Here is a 13,688-nt window from a genome sequence, read left to right on the forward strand (position 1 = left end):
TCAATCTGTATGAAATCCATATTTTTGGTTATCATACTAGTAAATGGTATCTGTCGATAACTGAAAAGGTTGAATAATTGCTTTTCAAAATTTATATTGATAATTTTTCTCCAGACAAAGATATTATATTATATATATAGTTTTTCCCAGACAACAGGTATTTTAATTTTAGATGACATTACAAGAGGAAAGTAGTGAGTTTGCTTGTTTGCCAACATGCTTAAGAAAATCAGTGTGTATTGTCTGGACTTGGAGATGTTTTAGGTCTTATGTTATTAAATTCATAGTAATATTCAGTTCTTGATTAAATGCTATTATATAAAGTAGATTGTAGACTTAATATTTCTTTCAAAGTAACAACCACACCACCAACTAATCTAATAGAAATTGAAATATATTTAAGTACAGAAAATGTAATTAAAATTATAAATACACATAGTAAACGATAATCCCCTAATTTCAACAATACACTAATTTGTTCCCTTTTACAGCTTGTAGATAATTATTAATAAATTATAGTTATTACTTATTAGCGTAATATTTATTGAACATATTGGCTATTTTACTTCGTTTGAAAGATGTAATTGTGTACAAAAAGAGTTTTTTGGATGATCGTTTTTATGCTGTATGTTGTGTATATCTATGATTTCTGGCCATCTGTTCTATGTAATCCATCTTTTGTATAGAATTAATAAAATACTCTTTTGGTACTAATTATTTTTTTAATCGAGTACTTAATTTTCTCCACCTCACATTTCTTGAAACATTTGTTTTTTCTTATTTAAATTCAGGAAAGAAGAGCCAAATAGAGATTCCAAAGTTATGTATCATACATCTTTTTTCAATGACAGACAGAGTTGCAGAAATAATAATAATAATAATAATAATACAAATGGGTTTTATTATCATAATCCACTGTGAAAGAGTAACATTACTAAGCAATTTACAAATGAAATCTTTAAGAAGCATCTAGAAGTGAACTTATGGACTTTAAGGAGCATTTTTTTTTTTGTAAGTTGATTTATTATTTCAGTTTTAGCCTACTTGTATTATCCATTTCCTTACAAATTTCAAAAGATGATCAGAGATTCATTCGAATTCCAACCAAAAGTCTTATTTATTATTTTATCTACCTTTAGGAAGTAAATATACGCTAGAATCTTTGAAGTGAAGTGACAATAATATAATTGGTCTTGGAACAGATTTGATTCTTGAATTTTATATGTACTGTACTTTGTTGTATGTTGACATCTACTAACCTATTAGTGCTAATGATAATGTAAAGGAATAAAAGAATAGAACATATCAATACACTTTTCAAGTGATTAATTTCCTCCCATTCTCATGTATTTTATATTACAAATTACTATTGGAGCTATTTAGAATAACCTTCCAACATAAAGGTAAAGTACAGTGATTAAATAAGTCATTCAGCACATAGGATCGTGATTTTGCAAGTGGTGATATCTGGTAACAGTTGGCAACACTGACAAGACGGCAATATTTGCTGTTTGGGAACTGTTCTTATGTAATTCTCACTATAGTTCGTTTAAAGACTAAACTAAGCATGATGTACCGGTACCGCATTATTTGTCTGAGTTCAGAGGAAAAGTGTTACTGACTTAATGCAGTTTACGCATACTAATAAAGTGTAGTTAGGTATGCCTGAGGTTTATAAACTAATAAAACTGGTAGTAACCATTCCTACTACCACATCCTCTGCAGAACACTCATTCTCAACACTAAGACTTATTGCAGGACAATTCAAGGTCAGGAAAAGTTGTCATCATAAGCTACTTTGTCAGTTGAGAAGGAACTGGTTGCAAAGATTAAATTACAATCCACTTTCCAGTCTATGATCAAGTTATAGGAGAGTTTGTAAAGAAAAGCCGCAGATTAGAGTTTTGTTTTCAAGTGGACTAGATAAATTGAGATATTGTCTGGAACAAGTACTTAACTGCAAAATCTTGAATTTGATACATAGCATCAAACATTTTAGATCCAGTATAACAGCATTATGCAGAATGATATTCAAATGTTTCTTGTGAGTGCTTTGTTTGTTGGAGGAAAATAATATTTTGTCGGTAAGGAGTTGTGTTATTAAGGATTCAATATATTCTGGAAACAGAAAAATGACCTAATGTAAGTTAAATTATTATTCCAGAGAATGCCTCAATCATGAGCTGCATTTCATTTCTATATACATACTTTCATGTTTAACTCACTAAAATGTTAAATAAATGGCTCATAATGATTTTATAATTATAAAATAAATTATTTATGTAGGTCTGATTATATTTATTAACTATGAATTAATACATCCTCCCATCTTCCCTTATGAATAAAAAAGCAAGCCTAACTTTGGTGACTAACATTCGCCCCTGCAAACTACAACAATTAATCTGCATTCTCAGATGCAAAAACTGTGATAATACAAGGGAGTAACAAACTCAGTGCGGGCCATGCCTTAGAGGGGGGGATTTAAAGAGTACAGCCTTTTAAAGATGGAGTAATTAATGACACAACCACCGTAGGGTTCTAAAACTCTGACAAAGTGTGAAGTAGGCTTCATCACTTCATTTCCTACAAAAAACGAAAAATTAAATTTTGACCAAAAATTACCAAATTTTCACCCATCTCCTCCCTTAAATGTGACAAAAAAGTGCAAAGGGACAACACTGTACTAACAGGTCAAGGCAGCAAGCTAACCCACTTCCATTTACTGTGAGCCAACCTCAGTTTCATGTTGGTGCATCATGAGTGTGTGTACATGCATCGATTACTTGTAGTAAACATGTGGGTGATACACAAGTAGGCTACAACATATAGCGGTCCATGTACGAATAATTAATTCATATTCCCAAGTGAAATGGGAAAGAAAAACTGCAGTTACAATGCACAATTGAAATTACGAGTTATAGAGTTCGTGGAAATTAATGCCAATTGCGCTGATGCACGTGAATGTTGTGTTAAGCTATCACATGTGCGTTACTGGCATAAACAAAAAGAACAGTTACAGAGTTCGAAAAAGACAAATTTATCATTTTTGGGACCAAAATCTGAGCAGTATCCAAAAATTGAAAAAGAAGTGTTTGGTTATACAACAGGATTAAGAAATAATGGTTATGCAGTTTCACAGGAAATTATGCAATTAAAGGTGCTAGAAGTTGCAAAGAAACTCGATATACCAGTAGGGAGTTCTCAATTTAAAGCAAGCAGAGGATGGATGAGCCTTTTATGAAGAGGAATAACGCTTTCGCTCCGAAGGAGGACATCTCTAAGCCAGTGATTGCCAAAGGACTACACAGAAAAGTGATGAAATTCTATCAGTATATCATAAAGAAATGGCGCGAGCAAAACTATCTGCTCTCGCAAATTGGCAATCCAGATCAGACACCAATTTTCTTTGATTTCACCACAATTAACGAAAAGAGTGCGTCTATCGTCACTTTGTTAACATGTGTAGAGGAACTTCAATGCACAGTTATGAGCATTGTCATTTTAAAACTCATACCTCGTTCAATATCAGTCCCATCAACATTTTGCATAGAACAAAATTTGTCAAACATTTAAAAAACTTTTGTCATGCAACATTCTGCTAAAAATCAGTAATAAGCCCCCTTATAAAGTAAATACTTTGAATGCCATATAGCCTAAAATCTAAATGGGAACTGACTTATTTTACCTTCCCATTTTTTTTTTACAGAAATCCGTTCAGCCATTTTCGAGCGAAAAGGAAACCATACAGATGACATACAAACAAAAATTTCAAATATGTGATTTTCGGTCTCAGGATAGCTAATTATACATTTTACACCATTATTTTTGCAAAATCGAAAACTAAGTTATCAGAAAAATTTTGGTTACAGTTTTATTATTAGTATAGATAATATGTACTTTAGACAGATGAATTGACTCATATTGAAAATGAACAAAATCCATTCAACAATAAATTAAAGAAAAATTTCTGTACAAAAAAGTAGGTCTCAAATAAGTTTTTTGGCAGAGTTGCTGGAAAATGGTACTTCTGTTCCCCAAAAAAAACTCAAAATAGATTTTTTTTTATTTATATTAAAATATGGGAATGAAGTAGTATTGATATGCATAATTACCTGTGTTAAGGCAACACATGTGCAAGTCTTTCTACGAACAAGGGTTCCAAGACGAGCCTTGCCCTTCACTATGCAGTATGGAACTCCCATTTTACGACACAGTGCCGGAAGAAACAGCACAAGCTAAAACAATAAATATTTCTATAATACATGTATGAGCATAAGAAAGAAATTACAAATCTAAAATAAATATGTTTTTCAGTGACTTGTACTACATGCTTATCTAGCTAAACAAGATTAGGTATAACAGCCTTGCTTATACCATATGACAAGTAGTTCTTTGATACGATCATACACAATGTGCACCTTAATGCAGAGTCGCTGTCTTCCTTCCCAATAAAAATAAGTAACACCAAGAGAAAGAACGCTTTAGGAATGAGCTATTCTGTGATACAATCTCAGTCAAGTTTCAAACTCAAATCATTATGAAGTCTCTAGTTCACGTAGTGTTGTCTCCTTCCACAGGAATTCATTGCTAAGAGACATCTTCGAAGCTATGAAATTCTTGCTTTAGGTCTACAGTATGGCCCAGAATAAAGTATACCGAAACTAAACATGAAATTTAATTGAGAAACATGTAGTATCAATCAGTAATGTATACTTGTAAAAATTCTCCTTAGACATGTTTCACAATGCTCCTCAAAATTACTGAAGTTTTTTGATTGTCGCTAGCTTTTCTTAGGAGAATTCACAATTTTGTCAAATACCATACCCATATGTACATTGTCTATAGCTGCTTTTTCCCCATCCCATTTCTGCCTTTGTGTTGATACAAAATTAAGCCAGTTTGCCTGAATTTACTCGCAAGAGTAACATTGTCCGCTTTGATGGTGGATCTTTATGAAATGTCTCTTCACGAAGTTTACATACTACTTCATACTAGCTCTGCCACGAGGAAAATAACACTACAAGGAATTCCTTTTCTTGGCTACTGAGTACCATTTGATTGTTCCTTTCACAACCTTCTTTTTCAACAACTGAAGTAACAATTGACAGGTGGGTGGGAAAAGTGTGATAACTCCATGAAAGTTGTTTTAGAGAAAAATTACATTTAGGCCCGATTGTATAAACCATTTAATCTTAGATCAGAGGTTAAATTGATCCTTGTTTCAGCTGAACTTGGAATTTTGTGTTGTATAAAGTCTAATCTGAGATTAATTTGTCTCAAACTAAAGTCAACTTTGACTGAAGAAATTTCTCCGATTAAGTTAGATGATCCAAGTTCAGTTATTTCTTTTCTGTTTGAAATATACGAGTGACAGATTGTGCAAATAAAATATCCATTATTATTAATATTAATAGATATGTTAGGTACATTTATATATATTTCTTTCAATTTCTTACCTTAATACACAAACATTCTTATATTTTATAAGGCTCCATTGTGTTCAGCAGTATCAAATAACATAACCTATAATTATACTATACTAAAATTGTCGTTTTATAAAGCTTTATTATGTTTAGCAGTATCAAACACCATAACATAACTTGGAGAACAGTCAACCTTCTTCTTATTGTCCGCCATTATTTACATTGCACAAAAAAAACCAGTGTTTCCAACAGAGTGTAATACGGAAAATCGCCAGAAAGTAGTTGTAAAGTCGCTAGATTTCTCATTATCAACAAAGAAAGATTAAATTTTGTCACTATGGGGTGCTAAAAAGGTCACTAAATCCCTATTTAAGCAATATAAAAGTTAAAAGAAATTGTTGTTGAAAAAGAGTTAAAGTCGCTAGATTGGCAACACTAAACAAACCTGTATAACATGGTCCGCGCATCATGTATTTCATCTGTTTATGCGATGTTGTCAAATCCTTTTCACGTGAACTTAGAATGCATTTGAACCAAGGTAATTTGATCGCAGAAAAGTTTTATACAATAGAAGAAGTGTCTGAACTCGGTTCACTTTTCAATCTTCAATCAAAGTTGATCTTTAGTCAGGGAGTTCTATACAATTGGGCCTTAAAGTTTAATTAGATCCCAAAAATCCTACTTTGTGTATTTTTACTTCGTGATCATTATATGTTTGCATGAGTATAGTTAACCTTTCTTAAAAATATCTGAAAATCAATTTTAATTTAAGAATTTAAACGAGTTTAAATGTAAAAGGATGCTGTGAAAAACTGCACTTAATGCACTTTACCCACCCACCCGCCAATTTAAAAATGCTGCCAATAATTTTTTCTCGCTGAGCTAGAGTGCAACATAAACTCACTATACTTTATTCTGGGCCATACTGTAGTACAGTGAAACCTCAATCTATCATTTTTTTGGGGAACAGGGAATAAGAACAATAAATACGGGAAAACAATAATACCGAGAAACGATAAAAATTACCATATTTAGGTATATAATAGACGCAACAGAGTTATGAACATATCCCAGTGTTCCCTAGATGATTTAAGGGGGGGAATACCCACATAATCGATGCATTTAATTTTAAACAATAATCATATATAATATAAAATCATAATGGACGTGTTCCGTAATATTTTATTCTTGTTTGTAAACTTGCGATAAAAACTCTATTGTTTGCTTACATAGGGTATAAAATGAACAACCACACGGTGATTATACTGAATGCACCTTTATTAGAACATTATGTACACTACTTTTTCCAGAAAAAATCTGCAGTTAGTTTTGTTTCATGCACATTTTACGCCTGAATTCTATAGTGAATTTCTGGTTAGATAGATACTGAAGTAAATAGAAAGGTGAAGTTTTACCACCCCACACCATCGTACCAAGTTATGCGTGTGAGGAGGATGATATATGCACTAGAAATTAGTTCGCTATTCCTTATGAGATGTTGGTTATTACTGATAATTTAAACAGAAATGAAGTATGTGAAAAACATAAACCCAGATTCGTGATATGATCAGAATGCAGGTATGTGTTACCACAAATTCATTTCCATAAAATTAATACTACTGTTTAAAGTAGGTAGGCTTCCATTAGCTTATACTGTTGCATTACATCACCACAAATATCATATCGCATGAAAATAATGCCAAAACTTTAGTAACCTTACAAAGAGCTTTCTCCTATGCATGTCTAAACATATAAAAATGTACTGAACTTAAATAATGTACAGAAACACTTGTCACTGTGGAGATCAGTGTGTGTGGTAGCACAGCCAACTCTAAACCAGTCGCAGCATTAAGACGACAAATCTCGTTAGGTAAGATATTCCATAATAATACTGTATCAAGTGTTTATACGACAATATGAAGAAATAACTGAAAATAATTCTTCTAATTCTGATGAAAGTTTTTTCACACCAACTAAAAAAACAAACAATTTCAGCTTCTAAAATAAATTCTAAATATGTAGTCGATCTAACTACCGTCCACAACAAGTTCTCCCCTCTTGAGGAGATGGATGATGAAATTGATGTGACTCCAACATCAACACAAGAATCAACCTCTACTAGGCCTACTCCCAATATTTCTTCACGAAGTAAATAATTACCAGCAGATAATATGCGACATAGATTCTATTGTTTCCAATGAGTATTCAACACAACAACAGAACAAAGTCTTAAAAATTAACACTACTACTGCTGCTGACTTTCGTTTAGTTACAAAATTCTTAGAAGAATCACAGCTCCCTTATCATACTTTTCGTAATCCAGATACCAAGAGACTGGAAGTCGTTTTACGCAATGTTCCTCATTCTCAAACAGATAATGATGTTATCTTGGAGCTTAAATCCCTCAACCTGCCTGTTATTAAAGTTACCAGGCTTTTCTATAGAGACAGACAACCTATGCTGCTCTGCGCAGTGGAATTAGACAACAATGAACAGGGTAAGAAGATTTTTGATATAAAACAAATTCAACATGCTCTCATTAGAGTAGAATATCACCGAAAACCCCGAAACATTCCTCAGTGTACAAGATGTCAGCGTTATGGTCACACTAAAAACTTTTGCCACCTCACACCACGCTGTGTGAAGTGTCCTCAAAAATCATCACTTTTCTGAATGCACTAAACCTAAAGAAGCCAAACCAATATGTATAAACTGTGGAGGAGCACACTCAGCAAATTTTAAGGGTTGTAGTTATTATCTTGGCTTAAAGAAGAAGTCTGATTCAAATCCTCCACAGCAAAATCTCTCAACATCACCGCCAACCTTAAATTTGCAAAATTTTCCTAATCTTACAGCAAATTCTCCTTCTGCCTCGCCATCTACACCTTCTTGGCCACACTCAGTACCTATTAAAACAAATGTTACCAATACTTCAATTCAAGATACCTCTCCTGCTACAGATGTTATTGGAAACTTAATTCAATTAGTGATAACTTCCCAGAAACAACACCTACCTGTGATTAAAACTTTCCTCCTCCAACTTGTCACAGGCCTTCTCAATAATGAACATTAATGTCAATAAAACGTTCTCTGAATTGATTATTTTAAACTGGAACGCAAATGGAATCAAAGCTAAGCGAGGAGCTTTCTTAGAATTTCTCTCTCGACACAATGTAGCTGTAGCGTGTGTTACTGAGACTCATCTTATTCACCCAGAGAAGTTTACAGTTCCTGGTTACAATATTTATAGAACTGATTGTGTTGCTCCCGAAGCCTCTGGTGGTGTGGCAATTATAATTAGGAAAAATATACAGCATCACTCAATACTTCTGCCAGAACTGAACTGTTTAGAAGCCAGTGCTATTAAGATAACTTCACATAACCTTCCACAGTTTACTATAATTTCAGCATATAAACCGCCAAAAGTATGTTTGAATTCTCAAGATGTTGTTAATCTTTTTTCTAATACTACACCAACAATACTTTTAGGAGACTTAAATAGTAAACATCAAATATGGGGATATCGTGTAACCACACCTAACGGAAGACGATTACTAATTATCTCAGAGGAAAACTCTATTAATATCGATGCACCTTTGGAACCCACGTTCTATCGACCTAACATATTACCTGATATACTGGACATAGCTTTGCACAAATATATTCAGAACACCTCAAACATGCGTGTATTACATGAATTAGACTCCAATCATTGTCCTGTTCTGATTTCATTTGAAGACAACCCTGTGCTTCGCCCTCCTCCCAATCGACTTATCGAGGGTACTATAAACTGGAACAACTTTCAACTAAACCTAGACGATGTTTTGCAGCCCACCAATACCTTGAAAACAATCAACGATGCTGATGCAGCAGTTCGTACTTTCACTGATGCTATTACTTCATCAATTTGAGCAGCAACGGTTCCAACAAGACGTGTACATAGAAAATCTTATCACGAAACTCTTTCCTCAAAAATAAAACGGCTTATAAAGGAAAAACATCAAACCCATCGATTGTGGCAAAAACATAGAGAACCATGGCAGCATCACCGCCTAAATCAACTAACCAGAGAGGTAAAAAAATTGTTGGACGAACACAGATTCATATCTTATCAACGCCATCTAGCCACATTATCTCCAGAAGATTCCTCCCTTTGGAAAGAGACAAAGAGAGTATTGAAAGAGCCATGTATAATTCCACCTTTACAACAAGACGGTTGTCAATATGCAAGTGACAATGAAAAGTGTGAAATTTTCGCACACACCTTTCAAGCCTCTTTCATACCAAACCCAATCAAGAATAAAGAATTCAACGAAGAAATAGAACTTTTTCCGAATAATTATACTTCAGCACCATCGCCCGTAAACTCCACCTTGCCAAATGAGATCCACTCAATAATTCAGAAACTTCCAACAAAGAAATCTCCTGGATACGATCTCATCCCAAACTTTATATTGAAGTATCTTACTCGTAAAGCTCTAGCAAACTTAGCTTCATTATTCAATGCTCTACTTCGTCTGGAATATTTCCCTGATACGTGGAAACATGCAGTAATAACTGTAATTCATAAACCTGGAAAACCTGCTTCAAATCCAACAAGTTACCGTCCCATAAGTCTTTTATCAACTATATCCAAAGTCTTTGAAAAGGTTTTGATGAAACGCTTGGATACATTTCTACTTCATGCATCCATCCTACCTCCATATCAGTTTGGCTTTCGTCGAAATCATTCTACCAACCATCAAGTGCTTCATATCACTGAACAAATTGCACAGGGCTTTGAAAACAAAGAACAGACTGCAGTCGCATTTCTTGACTTCACTCAAGCATTTGATCGAGTTTGGCATAAAGGTCTTCGGTACAAATTACACAAGTCCGGCGTTCCAGACTACCTATGCAACATAATGACTAGTTTCTTGTCAAATCGCACATTCTCAGTCAGAGTGGGTTGTACTCACTCCTCTGTTAGACCCATTAGTGCTGGTGTTCCACAAGGCTCTATCTTAGGTCCGATATTATTCAATGTATATACCTCGGACATTCCTGCAACACCAACTGCACAAATTGCTATGTATGCAGATGATACAGCTATTTATGCAACCCATTGCAACATTAACATAGCCTCAAATCACCTTCAGGAAGCCTTAAACATCATATGCCCTTGGATTGAAAATTGGCGCATCACACTGAACTACAATAAATGCGAAGCAATGATATTTACTTTGTGTCGTCCTGCTAATCCTCCATGCATAAATCTTTCAACCAACGTGATACCGTGGAAACCAAAGGATGAAGCTGTAAAATATCTTGGAGTGCACTTAGATCGCCGTCTGTCATGGAAACATCACATCAACAACAAACTTAAATTGGCCTACTCAAGACTCGCTAAATTATATCCGCTCCTCAACAAGAAATCATCTCTGAAGCTACAAAATTGCATGCTACTTTACACATCTCTATTACGACCTCTACTGCTTTATGCCTGTCCTGTCTGGGGAGGAGCTGCAATAAGTGAAATTAAACACATCCAGTCATTTCAAAATAAAGTCCTACGAATTTCACTCAATTCTCCTTGGTTTGTCCGTAACAGCCAACTACACAGAGAAACTGGTATTGACACAATCAAACAGTTTATTCATTCACAAGCTAAGAAGTTCTATGACAACCTAGAAAATGTTCCAGGCGCCGTCCATTACTCTCTCGGAAACAAGTCCACATTTCCCACCAGAATCAAGAACAGTCTTCCAATGGACCTCATATTATAATCAAAATTTATCATCACACCAACCTATGTAAACATTTACTTTTGTTCATTGAGGAGCCCAATCTAGGCTGCCCTCAATTCAGTGTCATATATTGTATTTATAATTTTTAGAAATGATCTGTATAGCGCTAAATGCGCTGATCGATCAATAAATTGTTTAAAAAAAAAAAGTGTTTATACACCATCATTCCTGTGTGGAAAAAAATAATTAATCAATAAGTTACTATAAAACAGGATTTCTTTTCAGAATCTAATACCTGTCTTCATAGCAGAGATCACACACGTAACTAATTTTCGCATTAACAGACTATATCAAATGCACATGTAGAGTTCGCGCACTGCACTAAGGATGACTAATCACATCACGTATCATGGCAGTGTAATACATTTTAAGTTTCTCCGCAAAGTTTGACACAGCCTCCGTATCACAATCTTCTCCATCCTCTTGCTTCAAAGATAATAATGGAGAGCAAAAAGTACGCCTTTTCAAAGTAAAAGAAAACTATCCATGTGGGAAAATATGGAATCAGGGAAAAATAACGTTATTTATATGGAACTATTTTCAAAACCAAAAAAGCTGACGAAAAAGGTGGGAAAATGATAACGGAAACATTGCATTGAGGTTCCACTGTATAAATCTATGAAACTTCATAGCAAAATAAATCACATACAAAAATGTCGATTTTGTCACTTCTTTAGCTTGTTTCTTTCCCTTTTAAGAGTTTTGATTCTCCCTTTTCTTACAATTGAATCAGTGAATTATATATATATATATATATATATATATATGGGCTATTCCATATGAAATCGATTACTGTGGAACCGTCTAGAGTCGACCACTGTGTACACTTTATAATGTCACGTGTTTATTCCAATAGAATTGCCTACTAGACGCCACTGCTTGCTTCCAGCTGACTGACAACACTTACCCTTTCAATCTCTCAAGGTAGTGCCAAACATATTGTGCGTCCTTGATTATGTAAAATTCATTGTTGTCAATAGCAAAAATAGTACCAAAAAAAAAAAAACTCTAACTTTTAACAATTTAGCCTTGTTTAACTGTAATGCAATACAAAATAACTGTATTTCTGTAATCAGAATTTTAAGCTTAACAACATATTACAACAAAAAATATTTTCCCATAGTATCATTGAGAGATGTCAGAAGTTGAAGTTGTATTCCAGTACAGAGTCGACCATGCAGGCCTGTGGAATTTATCCATTCGAGCCACAAAGAGCCCTTAATAAACTACCACAATCTGATGACAGTCTCTCCAGAATCTCAGTAGACACAGGCACTGGTGGGAGAAGCGGTCATCAAAGTGCTCCAGGTCATGAGATACGAAAAATAATTGGCTTCCAAGAAAAGGAAAATTGAAATTGAACCAGGAAAAAGTATTGCGGGTATCAGTAGGCCTACTGAAGGCGGAACATCTCAGTCAAATGAAGAAATCTCTCATCCTGTTTCAACTGAGAAGATCAGAAAAAGAGAAACAAAGAAAACCACCAAGAAAAAAAAAACAGAGAGGATACCAGGAGTCCAGTGATAGTGATGAAGACGGACGACATTCCACAAAAGATTCGTCAGATGAGTGGGTTGAAGAGGAAGATAACAATGATAATGACAATTTCGATGACCCTAAATCAGGGGATCAGCTTTTAGTTGAAGTTCCCAAATAAAAAGACAATTAAATTTCATGTCGGTTGCATTGAGGAACTGGTTTCAGGAGAAGGACTTGAACTTCGTTTTGTTAGAAATTATGGTGGACTCCAGTTCAAGTATCCTGAGGTGGAGGATGCGAGTCTTATTGACTATGTTCAGATAGAAAGAAAACTAAGTGCTCCTGTTCCTATGGACAAAAAAGAATTCTTAAAATTTGGTGTTGATTTTCAGGGTTATGATATTAATTAGGAGATGGAAACTGTATTTTTCAGGACTATTTTATTAATTACTACTTTAATAATGAGATAATGTTGTGTGTAGTTTGACATAATTTTATTCTGCTAATTAATTAAATATTTTCTAATAAATTTATGAGCCTTAACCTATTTAATGTATGCACATTAAAATAACTGTATTAAAGTTCGCATTTTCCTATCCCAAATAACTTAAAAATAAAAAATAATGAAGTAAATAACAATAAAAGCAGGTCGATATCGACCGGAATGAGAGTACACGTTCATTTACATGTATTTTTAATATGGTGGTCGACTTAACACCAAGTACTGGGTTGAGCGACCGGCGTTTAAAATTTGTTTTCCTCAGTGACCGTGGAAGTTCATATAATGAAAATAACAGGAAAAAAATCTCCAAGTTGTGCGCTATAACATATAATTTTCAGTGAAATAGTAGATCTCTTTGTCTGTGAAGTAGCGTTAAAAGTAGGAAAAAAAAGCCGTCGACTCTGGACAGTTTGACAGTAGTAAAAAACCTCGCATTTTTTTTTACTCTAATTTTTTCCCTACTTATACAAGGTGCTGATGGGAGTGCATTTTCAAAAA

At 34.1% G+C, this 13,688-nt stretch overlaps 1 protein-coding gene across 1 annotated transcript in view; it reads right to left on the minus strand.

Annotated features, from left to right (window-relative positions):
• RpL7A (ribosomal protein L7A) overlaps window positions 1–13,688 on the minus strand; it is a 55,930-nt gene that overhangs the window by 23,485 nt on the left and 18,757 nt on the right. The window contains exon 5 of the mRNA XM_069833389.1: window positions 4,113–4,235. Coding sequence (XP_069689490.1) covers window positions 4,113–4,235 — 123 coding nt within the window. The remainder of the gene's footprint in view (window positions 1–4,112; window positions 4,236–13,688) is intronic.

This window comes from Periplaneta americana, chromosome 8 (assembly GCF_040183065.1).
Source record: "Periplaneta americana isolate PAMFEO1 chromosome 8, P.americana_PAMFEO1_priV1, whole genome shotgun sequence".
In the NCBI taxonomy this organism is placed as follows: domain Eukaryota; kingdom Metazoa; phylum Arthropoda; class Insecta; order Blattodea; family Blattidae; genus Periplaneta; species Periplaneta americana.